This window comes from Polypterus senegalus, chromosome 3 (assembly GCF_016835505.1).
Source record: "Polypterus senegalus isolate Bchr_013 chromosome 3, ASM1683550v1, whole genome shotgun sequence".
Taxonomy (NCBI): domain Eukaryota; kingdom Metazoa; phylum Chordata; class Cladistia; order Polypteriformes; family Polypteridae; genus Polypterus; species Polypterus senegalus.
Genome location: NC_053156.1, coordinates 74359888 through 74372490, shown reverse-complemented (window position 1 = coordinate 74372490; position 12603 = coordinate 74359888). Strand labels below are relative to the sequence as shown.

Here is a 12603-nt window from a genome sequence, read left to right as displayed (position 1 = left end):
TAATTTTATGGAGACTTCAATAAAATAAAAGATCTTGTTTTCTCTAAATTATGAAATAATTGTATCTAATGGTTAATGTTTAGCTTATTTAAGCCACATTCTGTTTGAAATGGCAGAAGAGCAGAACTGTGCTGATCAACACGTCACATTTTTGTTCAATCAAGGGCTGACATAGACTTAAATATGTTTCTGCCTTTAGAAAATAATAACGTTTGTGTCCGTCATTTAAGAAGACGGTTAGCAAGGCTTCAGCTGTATAGACGTCGCAATTTAAGTGAGCCTGATGCCAGGAGGTTAAGTTTCATTATCTTGAGATCGCAATAAAATTATTCCATTATCTCAAGAAAGACATTTTTGTTTTCTCAACATCTCAATAAAATTATTCCGTTATCTTGAGAAAACAAAATTAGTTTTCTCAAGATCTCAATAAAATTAGTCTGTTATCTCGAGGAAACAATTTAATTTAAAAAATAACGATATTGCATGTCCTCTCTCGGCTTCCGTACTAGTTCTTTGAACGCATAATATTCCTGATTCCTTATCTCTGCATCCAATTCTCCATCTTGGGATACCACTGATATTAGACATTTTAACTTATGCACTTGTTTAAATAACCCTATTAAATATCAAATATTTAACCCCCTTAAATATGACACCCCAAATCATCACTACTACAACCAATTGGCATTAGAACTCACATAATTAGTTCAATGAATATCACCTGTCTGTAGTCAAAGGCTTTCAATTGATCGTATTATAAATTAACCTGTATTTGGAAGTTTCAGCTTGGGATGAAATAGTATGGTGCCCTATCCTACACAATGAAAATGAAAGAACACACCAAGCAACTCTTTGAAAAGATGAATTAAAAACCACAAGTCCAGGGATGAGTGCAGGAAAATATCTGAGTCACATAATATCTAATGGAGTCGAGTTAAATCAACCATTAATGGATAGAGTATGTAACAGCTGTAAATCTGCATAAAAGACACCATCCACAAAAACTGAGCTGATCATGCAAAAAGGAGTCTAATGAATTAGGCCTCCAAGAGACCTGTGAGGAATCTGAAGGAGTTACAAGTTACAGTGGATGTGGTGTAAAGCATGGCACATTATTAACAATACTCCATCCCCATCATGCATCATGGTTGTGGCAGCATCATACTGTGGGGCTGCTTCTCTGTAGCAGGCTTTGGAAAGTTTGTGAGTGTAAAATGAAAATAAAAAGTACAGTGAAATCCTGGAGGAAAACCTCCTGCAGTTTGCAAGAAATAAAAAACTGAATTAAACACATTGTGATTCAATGTTGTATAAAAGTAAAATATGAAAATGTCCAAGGGAATGAATACTTTTTATAAGCACTGCAAAATGCAGCACATCACATGGAGATTCTTACCTAAAAGAAACCAGTACAAGCCTTATGTAGATTAGAGTTACCTTAAAGTACATGAAAGCTGGGAGGTAAATCATACAGCTATTCAAAAGCTATTTATAATAAAAGCATACTTTTAATACCAACAATAAAATCTGTCAACTTCCTATAACAAGGATCTATATCTAACAGGCTTTTAAATAACTACACGAATCACTTCTGTGACCAGGAACCACAGAAATGAAATCATCCATTAGCAACTGCAGAACATGTAGAAACAAATTAACACTAGAATTACCAGAGCCTACGAAAAAACTCGTAGATCTGTCCCACCTTAACACGCTTCGTACCTTTCCATCAGCGTCTTTTGTCCTCTAAATGTGTGGATAAACAGCAAACAGCCTACTATCACATCCCCCCACTGAGCACAGTTGTCTCAGCTCAAGTCTGTTTACCTGTGTGTCAGTTGCTTAGAGTTGTATAGAGTGAGAAGTCAAGCAAAATGACACCTTTTATAAATACTATATCGTTATTTGGAACACTTTCATTTCATGTGTGTTCCGTGTCTCCAACAATCTATGTACAGTAAACACATGGTTAAAACAGAAACGTTTTTCATGTTTTAGTAATAACAAACAAATATAGACATGAAGTGTATAATGTGTGAAGCCTGAATTCCAAATACTGTATCAAAGAAACAATTTCACAAAAGGCACAAATATAACAGAACAAATGCGCTTTTATTCAAAAATATAACTTCAGAAAAAAAAGCCGCTTTAGTGTGCTACATTGACACACATTTACTATGACTGCCTCTGTGATGCAACAGTATCAGCCCCTCACTGGGAAGCAAAAGGTCATGAGTTCAATCCTGCATGACTCCATTTTGAGAACTGAGTTGCAAGTGTTCTTAATATTTTAGAATAAAAACATACATTTGATTCCAGTCTGTAACAGCCAGTGTAATTTATGATACTTGTAAAGGTTAGCCTTGTTTTTTTTTATTTCAGTTTAATTTTCTCAGCCGCGTTCACAATCCCAATGACGTGCTATAACAGAGGTAAACTCAAATCATGACGCTCAAAACATTTACCTATTTACCTTTATTTATTTACTTACTTCCTACAGCGTAAAGTCACGAGTGCAGAGCTTCCCATGTACATATACAAAGTACAGCGATGGCAAAAGTACATTCTTGATCCGATGTAGAACCATTGTCATGTAAGTAAATAACTCAAGGTAAATAACAATAGATCTGGCTTTTATGTAAGTAACATATAAATGTTAATGTTTTGGGCACATGCACATGCACCTTTCTATGTAAGAGCCAGAACTAATGTTATTTACCTATTCACCTTCGTCATGGTTTGCGTCTGTAACAGACTGTGTATATTTATAGTACTGTAAAAAAAAAGAAAAAAGTTACCTTTTTTTCACTTTTATTGTGTCAGTCACGATCACCATACATACATCGCCTTAGGGATCTAACGCTGTTAGTATTTATTTGACACTGGGAATAATTGTGGATGTGAGTGGTGTTTTGAGGCAATGGAACTGGACATTCTCTGATCTGGAGGGATAAAAGCTGACGCACAAACGTTGCTGAATCTGCCTTCTTCGTATCTCACCGTCACTTTACGTTTTTTGTTCAGTTTTATTGAGTGTTCCTACTGCAATGAATAAGCTCACGCCTTCTGGTGCATGATGTCGACACAGCACGGAGAAAAAAAGAAAGAGACAAATATATGGGACATTGGGTATAAAATTAATCAGAAAACATCATCGCATTAATGCAATATTATTTGAAAACGAACAGCGTCAGATTGGGTTTGTGTGAATTGTTAACATTTGTGTGAACTCTTAAGATTTGAATCTGATGATTGCATATACTGTAGCACTGAAGTTACTGCCCTGTACTATTCTTTTCTCTGCATGTCCTGGAGTACAAAAGAAACAGCATACAGCAACATGTGGGGACTGGCAAGATCGGGAAAAAAAAACATGCGGTCACTGATTACAAACCGCAAGAAGTTATGCGAATGAATATGAATAATATGAATAATGTTGCATCCATTCCATTGTCTCAAGACACCACTCACATCTCCAGTTATTCCCAGTTTCAAATTAAAACTAATAGCATTAGATCCCTGGGTGGATCGTGGTAGTATGTATCGTGATCGTATTTTAGAGAGAATAAAAGTGAAAAAAACAGTAACTTTTACAAGTCCAATAAATGTACACCGCGTGTTACAGGCGCCGCAAACCAAGTGTATGTGTGTACTGTATAATATTAACAATAAGAGCAGCCCACTACTGAAAACGGCAAATATATGAGTGAGTTGGAATTGAACCAGGGACTCTTGATTATAAGTCAGCAAATCTTACCACTACGCCACAGAAGCTGATGTCTTTTCCTTGATCCTTTTGTGAAAGTGTTTATTTGATCTTTGAACTTCAGGCTTCAAACTTTATATAGTTTATGCCTACATTTTGTCATTTATAACTAAAATATGAAAAACGTTTCTGTTTTAAAAATGTCTTTATACAGATTACTATCGAAATGGAACACACATGAAATGCTTGTGTTCCAAATAACGATCTATTATTTCCACTCTAAAACTCCACTTCACTCCCAGATAATCAATCAAGACATGAGCTGGGAGAAGTCTGTGCACGTTCAAGTCGGTGGGGGGCCGGAATAGCCGGCTGCTTGTCTTTATTGGCACATTTAGAGGACAAAGGACACTGGTGGAGAGGTGTGAACAGATTTAAGGTGGGCCGGATCTACGAGTTTTTTCGTAGGCTCTGGTAATTCTAGTGTCAATACACAATTCAATTTTAATTATGCTGTCAGTTTTTTTTTCAGATGGAAACCACAAGGAGGCAATAGTACTCCATTGTTGGTATGTGATTTGTCGTATTTAATACTTTTCATAAATAAACATTTCATCACCTAAACCTGTAAATATGAAGTTAAATAATATATGTAGCTGTCAAATCCATTATCCCAAATGCAAGACAAGAACAGAAAAAATTAACATCAGTGTGAACACAAGAAAACAAAAGTCAATTCAATGCATAAATTAAAATACATTATTTTTCCTTTTATATTAGCATTTCTCCAGTTGATATACATTTTTGTATTAGAGAAAACTACTGGTTTTATATAATTTTTAGAATTACTCTTGGCTTTTTCTCTAACTTAAATATTTCTGACAATTTGTTTGAATGTCTTTTTTCCATGGCCAGGAAGTTATGGACACACAAGGTGGAAGGATATCCTTAATGTAAGAATTGATCCTTCTTTTTCTGGTTAGGAGGTCTCAATAATGAATCGACAGAGCAAGTGGATGCTTGCTGTTATCTTTTACAGTCATAAGCTTAGTATACCAAAGGAATGAAATATCATTATTGTAGTGGGCCAGAAGCCTGTGTAAAGGTATCTGTGTAAAATAAAAATAGTCTGTGTAAACCCAGGACTTGTGCCTCTGTAGTTGTAGCCTGGAGTTTCAGGTCTGTGACTTGTCATAGTGTCCACATTGTAGGAGCATACGCACTCCGATCAGTCTGCAGCTGCAGAGCCCCATATGCAGCAAGCTGCAGTGCACTATGTGTTCTGACACCTTTCTCTCATGGTAAGCATTACGTTTTCTAGTCATTTGTGCTAGAATAGCTCTTCTGTGGGATCAGACCAGAAGGGCTAGCCTTCATTCTCTATGCACATGAATGAGCCTTGGGCACCACTGACCCTGTCACCAGTTTACAGATTGTCATTTCTTGTACCACTTTTGTTAGATATTAATCACTGAATACTGGGAACACCCCACAGGAACTGACATTTTGTAGATGCTGTGATCCATTTGACTAGTCATCACAATTAGGCCCTTGTCAAAGTTGCCAAAATTGCTTAGATCTTTATGCTGGGTAATGTTTCCTGTTTCCAACACATCACTTTCAAGAACTAACTGCCCACTTGCTGATTAACATATCCATGTACCAGTCTCTGACATCAACCAGTAAAATGTTTTTCCCACTTCTCCATATTAGAATTATATTCTTTAATGCATAGCTCATTTCAAATCCCCTCTTGGATTCAAATCTGGTCTTTGACTTGGCCATTCCAGGACACTTTATTTTTTTCTTTTCAATTGTTCCTTGTTGTGTTTACTGGTATTTTTAGAGTTATTGTCATACTGTAGGGTCCACTTTCAGTTGAGCTTTAATCTGCTGACAAATGGTCTCACAATATCCAGAAGTACCCTCTGGTAGAATGAAGAGCTTAACAGGTCCTGAAGCAGCAAAGCAGCCTCAAACCTTTACATTTTGCCCACCATCCATTGCAGTTTGTATAGTCCTGGGTCTATTCTGGTCAAATGCTTTATTAAAAAGACAAATGATCAATGAATGCAGTACTTAATGATCCACTTTTTCATATTGCTATTTCCAGAAAAACAGCAATTGCATATACACTGTAGTTGTAAAAAGTAAAACAACATGCACTGTAGGCTTCATTTTGTTCTAGTAAAAGTGATTTTTTTTTATTTTAATATCAGTCTTGTAATGAGATTTCTTTATCTTCTTCTATCTATCTTTACCATTCTTCAAAGAAAAAAACATGTTATTTAAGAGTTTTCAATTTTCTACCATTTTATGAGTTCATATGATTATTTAAACTTTTACAATTTTTTAATAACCAGAAGGTAGTTATTACATAGCCGACAATGTCTAATTAATTAAACTGGTACCGTTTTAATCTTTTTGCTTACCCATTAGTAGCTGATTGTAATAAAATCTTTGAAAACGAAACTAGAAAGAAAAAAATTAAAGGCCTGATTCTAATCCTTTCCAGTTCACAGATTTTGTTGCAGAAGCTTACAGTACAATACAGTCAGATGGCACAATTCAGAGTACTGCTGCTTCACAGATGCAGTGACCTGTGTTAGAATCCCACACATGGTCATTTTCCATGTGGAGCTTTCACATTCTTCCACTGTCAGTATGAGCTTCTTCATCCATCCATCCATCGTCTAACCCACTGAATCCGAATACAGGGTCACGGGGGTCTGCTGGAGCCAATCCCAGCCAACACAGGGCACAAGGCAGGGACCAAAACCCACCGCAGGACACACACAAACACCAAGCACACACTAGGGCCAATTTAGAAACGCCAATCCACCTAACCTGCATGTCTTTAGATTGTTGGTGGAAACTGGAGCGCCCGGAGGAAACGCACGCAGACATGGGGTGAACATGCAAACTCCACACAGGGAGGACCCAGGAAGCGAACCCAGGTCTCCTAACTGCGAGGCAGCAGCGCTACCACTGCGCCACCGTGCCGCCTGCTTCTTCACATATTCCCAAAGATTTGTAGGTTAGATTCTTTGGCAATTCTAAGTTAGCTAATGTGTGGGTGACCAGGGATGGAACCTGCTGTATGTCCAGGACTTTCAGAAAAGTGTGGACTTTAAAAAGATTAAGTAGGTTTGACATTGTTATGTAGATTATAGTATGGGAGTCATTCATGACAGAATAATATAACAGGTACAGAAAGCAGAAAAGCTATTCAAATGGCAAAAATCCATAAACCAATGATGAACTAACTGAGAAAATGGCAGGAACATCACTTTAATAGATACTGACACCAGGCAGCAACAATAAATGTTTTAATGTTCTTATAATTCATATTATACCTGTGTGCATTTTTGAATACTCAAAATGAAAAAAACGGCATAACAGTATTTCATTTGTACTGTTCTGTTTATCCTATGCTATTTAGAAAATCCCCCAGATGCACTTGTCATAATTGCTGAGTAGATGCACGTATATATGGAACAATGAGGTTTGAAAAACAGGTATTTGGGAAAGGAAGAAGTATCTGTCTAATTTAGATTAAGGTAATACTTTTGCTTGCTAATTCAATGTAATCTTTGCCACTTAAATAAAAATAAAATAAAATAAAATAATCAATTTCAAATAATCAACTATCAAAGAACACTCTTTTATTAAAATATGTAAACAGTACATACATTACATTTGTTTTTCTCTGAATTTTTTTTTTTGAGTGACTGATTATAAAAGTTAATTGTGCATATAATGAATTTAAGTTTGTTGTCAGAAGAACCAGTAGAATACTGCTTTGAAAATGTAAGTAACTCCTGTGTAAAAGTCACCAGATCCTTAGCTCTTAAAATTGTTATGTATTTCTTGCTTGTTTTCACTGTTGTGCTCACTGTCTTTGGGAATCTGTTTGTTATGATTTCAATTTCTCACTTTAAACAGCTTCATTCACCAAACAATGTGCTGGTCCTCTCTTTAGCAAATGCAGATTTCTTAGTTGGGTTGCTCGTACTGCCATTTTGCATTATAAGATCCGTTGAAACTTGCTGGTACTGGGGCTCTTTCTTCTGTAGACTGCACACATGCATGGATTTGTTACTTTGTACTGTTTCCATTTACCACTTGTGTTTTATTGCAATAGATCGCTACTATGCGATTTGTGAACCACTTCACTACACAAGAAAAATCAACTATGAAGTTATTTTTTTATTTATTGTTTTTGCCTGGATGGTACCAGGTGTATGCAGTTTTGGATTAATTTATTCCAAATCTAATGAACAAGGACTTGAAGATGTGTTGGCCATGTTAACATGTGAAGGTGGGTGCCTACTGTTATATAACAAATTATGGGCATTGCTGGGTCCGCTTATATTTATAGCACCATGTGTCATTATGATTGGGATCTACACTAAAATTTTTTGTGTTGCTAAAAGGCAAGCAAAAATTGCAAACAACAGGGGAAAAAAAATTCTTTCTGAAGAAGACAATAAAAAGCGTGTCACCCAGAAAAGAGAACAAAAAGCTGCCAAAACACTGGGAATAATTATGGGCATTTTTTTATTATGCTGGCTACCATTTTTCATTGATATTGCAGTTGATGTTTATGTTGATTTTTCCACACCAATGGCAATTTCTGAGGCAATAACATGGCTAGGCTATGTTAATTCTGCTTTCAATCCACTAATATATGCCCTTTTCTATCCATGGTTTCGGAAGGCACTGAAGATGATTGTTACAGGCAGAATATTTAGCTCTGGTTCTTCAAACATTCAGCTTTATACTCAATAACTAACTATTAAGAAGTTGTTCCTAATTTGAATTATTGATCTTCAATTGAAAATCAATTTAAAATGTGCATTAGGGAAATGTAGAGCCAGGCATTGATTCTGAATAGAGCTTTTATTTTAACATTCATCCATTATGAATACCTATCATTGTTACAAATACTGTTATGAACCTATTACAATATCTTTGCTTACATTATGATTAAAATAGTAGTTAGTAATATTTGGCTTATTGTGATCAGTTAGTCATTTGCAGTTTCTCTAAGTGTATGATTCAAGAAGTTAAACTTGCTTTGGGACAGTTTTGAGACAGTGAAAAAATGAGAACAATGCTTTTCTTTTCTCTTAGGTTAAGTAACATAAATATTCAATTTCTAGAATTAAGAAAAGACTTGTAGTGTTTATATAGAACAAAATAACCAAGCACTGTTTACAAAGTACACACTGATTTAGTGCCATAACTTAGTATTTGCATTTTTGCTTACTTGAGTCTGAAACTGTGGTATATTGACAGATTTGTTCATTGACACTATAGTTTGACTTTTGTTTTGAATCATTAAATCTGACATTCTAACAAGAGGAGTTTGTAAATACAATTGAATATATACATTTGACACATGGGCGGCACGGTGGCGCAGTGGTAGTGCTGCTGCCTCGCAGTTAGGAGACCCGGGTTCGCTTCCCAGGTCCTCCCTGCGTGGAGTTTGCATGTTCTCCCCGTGTCTGCGTGGGTTTCCTCTGGGCACTCCGGTTTCCTCCCACAATCCAAAGACATGCAGGTTAGGTGGATTGGCGATTCTAAATTGGCCCTAGTGTGTGCTTGGTGTGTGTGTGTGTGTCCTGCGGTGGGTTGGCGTCCTGCCCTGTGTTGGCTGGGATTGGCTCCAGCAGACCCCCGTGACCCTGTATTTGGATTCAGCGGGTTAGAAAATGGATGGCATTTGACACATACAAATAAAAATGGAAGTGCATTTTTGGGAATGCAGAAAGAGCACAGAATCTCTTTAATTTTGTTCCTGAAATGTATGAATCATTTTCCTCACCTAAAGGTCAGCACACATCAGGAGATCAGAAGTGCAAAGTGTTTCTTTTCACTTCTTTATGATAAATAAAAAGAGCAAAGAGTAGGTGAGAATGTATAGCCTACACAGTAATAGTCAAAAGGCTCCATACAAAAGGACCCAATGGAGATTTTTCTCCAAAACAGCTATTGACTGTCCAATAAATTAAGCTGAATACAGTTTTAAACAATTTAACAAGGCGTTAACAGTACAAGTGTCCAGTCATTGTTGGTTCACAATTTTCCACTCTATTGCTGAGTAAATCAAGCAAAGTTTAACTATAGTGTTATGTTTCCTCAGTTAAAATAGCAAAGCACCACTACAGACACTGTAAGAAAACCACAAAATGCCAATGAAAAAACCTTTTCTCATTCCCATTAATCCCTACACCAAGGTACACTCTTTCCTAAATAAACAAACTACAACTATTTTAGAACTAACACGTAAATCAATTTTTATCTACTAAATACAATTTTCGTATTCATAAATAAAAATATATCTTTCATGAAAATGCCAAAAATATCAAACACTACAATACATAATTAAAATTTTTTAAATTAACAGAACACATTGATGCATTAAAATCTAATGAGGAAGAAAGTCTCGATTTACAAGCAAAGTTTAAATCAATATGCATCGTAATGATATAGTTTTCAGTTTTCTATCAGAGCTAGGCACCCTAGATCTAAAACATAAAATCTTTAATTTATCTAATAATTTTACTACTTTAAAAATACTTTTGGAGATGATGAATTTAGAAGGTGGTTAGCGCTACTAATTTCGATTTAAATATATGGAGTTTTTGAATTTTCCCTGTGCTTTTCATAAGTTATTCTCCAGTTACTTGTAAATGTTATCCCTGCAATGTAGATTCTGAGTCCCAACATCCTGTTAAATTATATTTATTAAGATGTTAATTTAAATAAACTTGAGGTAGTTTGCTTTGGTTGCAGTTCAAGCATCTAGTAAGAACAGAAGAATATCCATTTTTGTTTTATTTAACTGTTATGTTTAAATGCTTTAATGTGGGTGGGAGCCAAAACCTATCCTGGGAGCATCAATAAAAAAACAGGACCTACTCATCCCAAGGTGGGCTCAGTGCCCTGCAGATAACATTCACCGACATTCACTCATATCAAATCATTTCGAGTCCCCATGAATTGAACACATACATCTTGGGGAAGGTGGTGAGTTAGGAAAAATCTGTAGTAAAAATGGCACAGACTTAAACTAGTCTACGCTAAGAATGATGTATTAAGTGGAAGTTAAATATAAACTTTTTTTTTTTTCATTTTATTGTGTATTCACTTCTGTCTGTAAGAATTATTTTCTTGATTCTGTTTCAAAATTTAAGAATTGGGAAACGAGATATTTGGATTCAGCTTTAACTATCTGTTTTTCTACTAGGCGCATAAGTAGCAATAATATTCCTGTATAAAAATTGTGTTGAATTTACGAGAGGTGTTAATTTTACTAGAAATAAGGTTAAAATAAAGATATGAATTTGTTAATTAATATTTTGGCCTACTCTTTTCTTTTACAATTAGCAGTATATTCCATCTGTATAATTTTTATGGTTCTGTATTATTTTAAGGATTTTTAGCTTTTAAAAGCATCTTACCTTTTTTTTTTTTTAAACGAAACTACATTAGTATATGTCTCCAGTTCTCAAATTGTTAATTGAATTTTAGAAATAAGAATAATTACAGGTCTTTGGGGTACAAGGTTAGAGAGACAAAAAATAAAAATTATATCTGAACACAAATCTGTACAAAGTCTAATATCCATGTTTACATCAGGGTAGAATACAGTGAAAATAATAAATATTAATTAGCCAAACTTTTCAAACCAAACCTGCTTTAAATATTGCAGAGTTAAGGAAAACTGTACTAATTGATGACTGCATAGCAGGATCTTACTCTGTTAGGGATATCATTCTATCACTGGATGGATTGCCTTGCAAAGATGTTAAGATACTTTAAATGTGCAGGTGTCTGTCAGCTCTGCCCAACTGTTAAGAGTAATTTGTGTCCATTTCTCGTGATAAATCTTTTACATATCTTTCAGGTTTCTAGATTAGAGCATGTTCCCATTTTTAAATTGCAGTGCAAACAGAATAACATTAGGAAATACCAACAGAACCAATGGTTTTTCCTCTGTTGTGGAAATTGAACTCACTCTCATGCCCATGAAAAAGTCATCTTATGATTAGATATTTTATCAGTCTATGTTTTTGAACCAAATAATAACTTGGCCACATTATTTATTATTGTTTTCTTTCATAAATATTTAATTTTGCTGTTACAATTTCTTGTTTTGTTGATTATGTCATCTTTCTCATCCTTCATTTTGTTGCAGGCAATGATGCTCATTCCCAGTCTCGTGTTCAACGGTGGAACTGCGTGAGATGTCGTCATTCCTCAAGCTGTTTAAGGGATCACCATGGTATTCTTAATGTCTGAGATTCTGGATAGAATCACCTAAAACTTATGTGATTCTGCATTAGGTATTTAGGAGAAGAATTCAAAGACAATCAGAGATTTTTGGCAAAATTTGTGTAACTTTTTGTACTTTGCCAATCAGGTTCAGTGTCCTCCTAGTTTAAACCTAAGCCAGTTTTCAGTGTCATTTCCTGGTCAAAGAAATCCTTTTTCAATTATTCAGTATTTGCATTATTTATGCTCACATACAGTATCTGTATAGGAAGACCAAAAAAGCTCTATATTGTTGTTATGATTTTACCCTACCTCTGCCCCGGTCCCTATTTGTGTTATTATTGTTATTAAGTTTATTTTTTTGTTATTTTTTTAGTTTTTATTTATTTTGAAATTTAGATTTTTTTAGTCCTGGTTAAATTCTTGTTATGTATTCCTGCTTTTAGTCTACTAGTTATGTTCTTTTTCCTCTTCATGTTGAGCCCTGTTATGGTGCTGCTAGAGCTAGAGCCAGCAGTCCATGGGGTGCTGGGGCATTAGCAAACAATTTTGTTCAATGGCTATATTTTTGTTTTTCTGGATTAATGATTCTTATAATAAGCGCTTCTTTTTCT

At 35.2% G+C, this 12603-nt stretch overlaps 1 protein-coding gene across 1 annotated transcript; it reads left to right on the top strand.

Moving 5' to 3' along the window:
* Nucleotides 1-7465: 7465 nt before the first annotated feature.
* On the top strand, nucleotides 7466-8497 carry LOC120526536 (trace amine-associated receptor 4-like). Its single transcript, XM_039749699.1, has one exon. The coding sequence runs from the start codon at nucleotides 7466-7468 to the stop codon at nucleotides 8495-8497; it is 1032 nt and encodes a 343-aa protein (XP_039605633.1).
* The last annotated feature ends 4106 nt before the right edge of the window (nucleotides 8498-12603 follow it).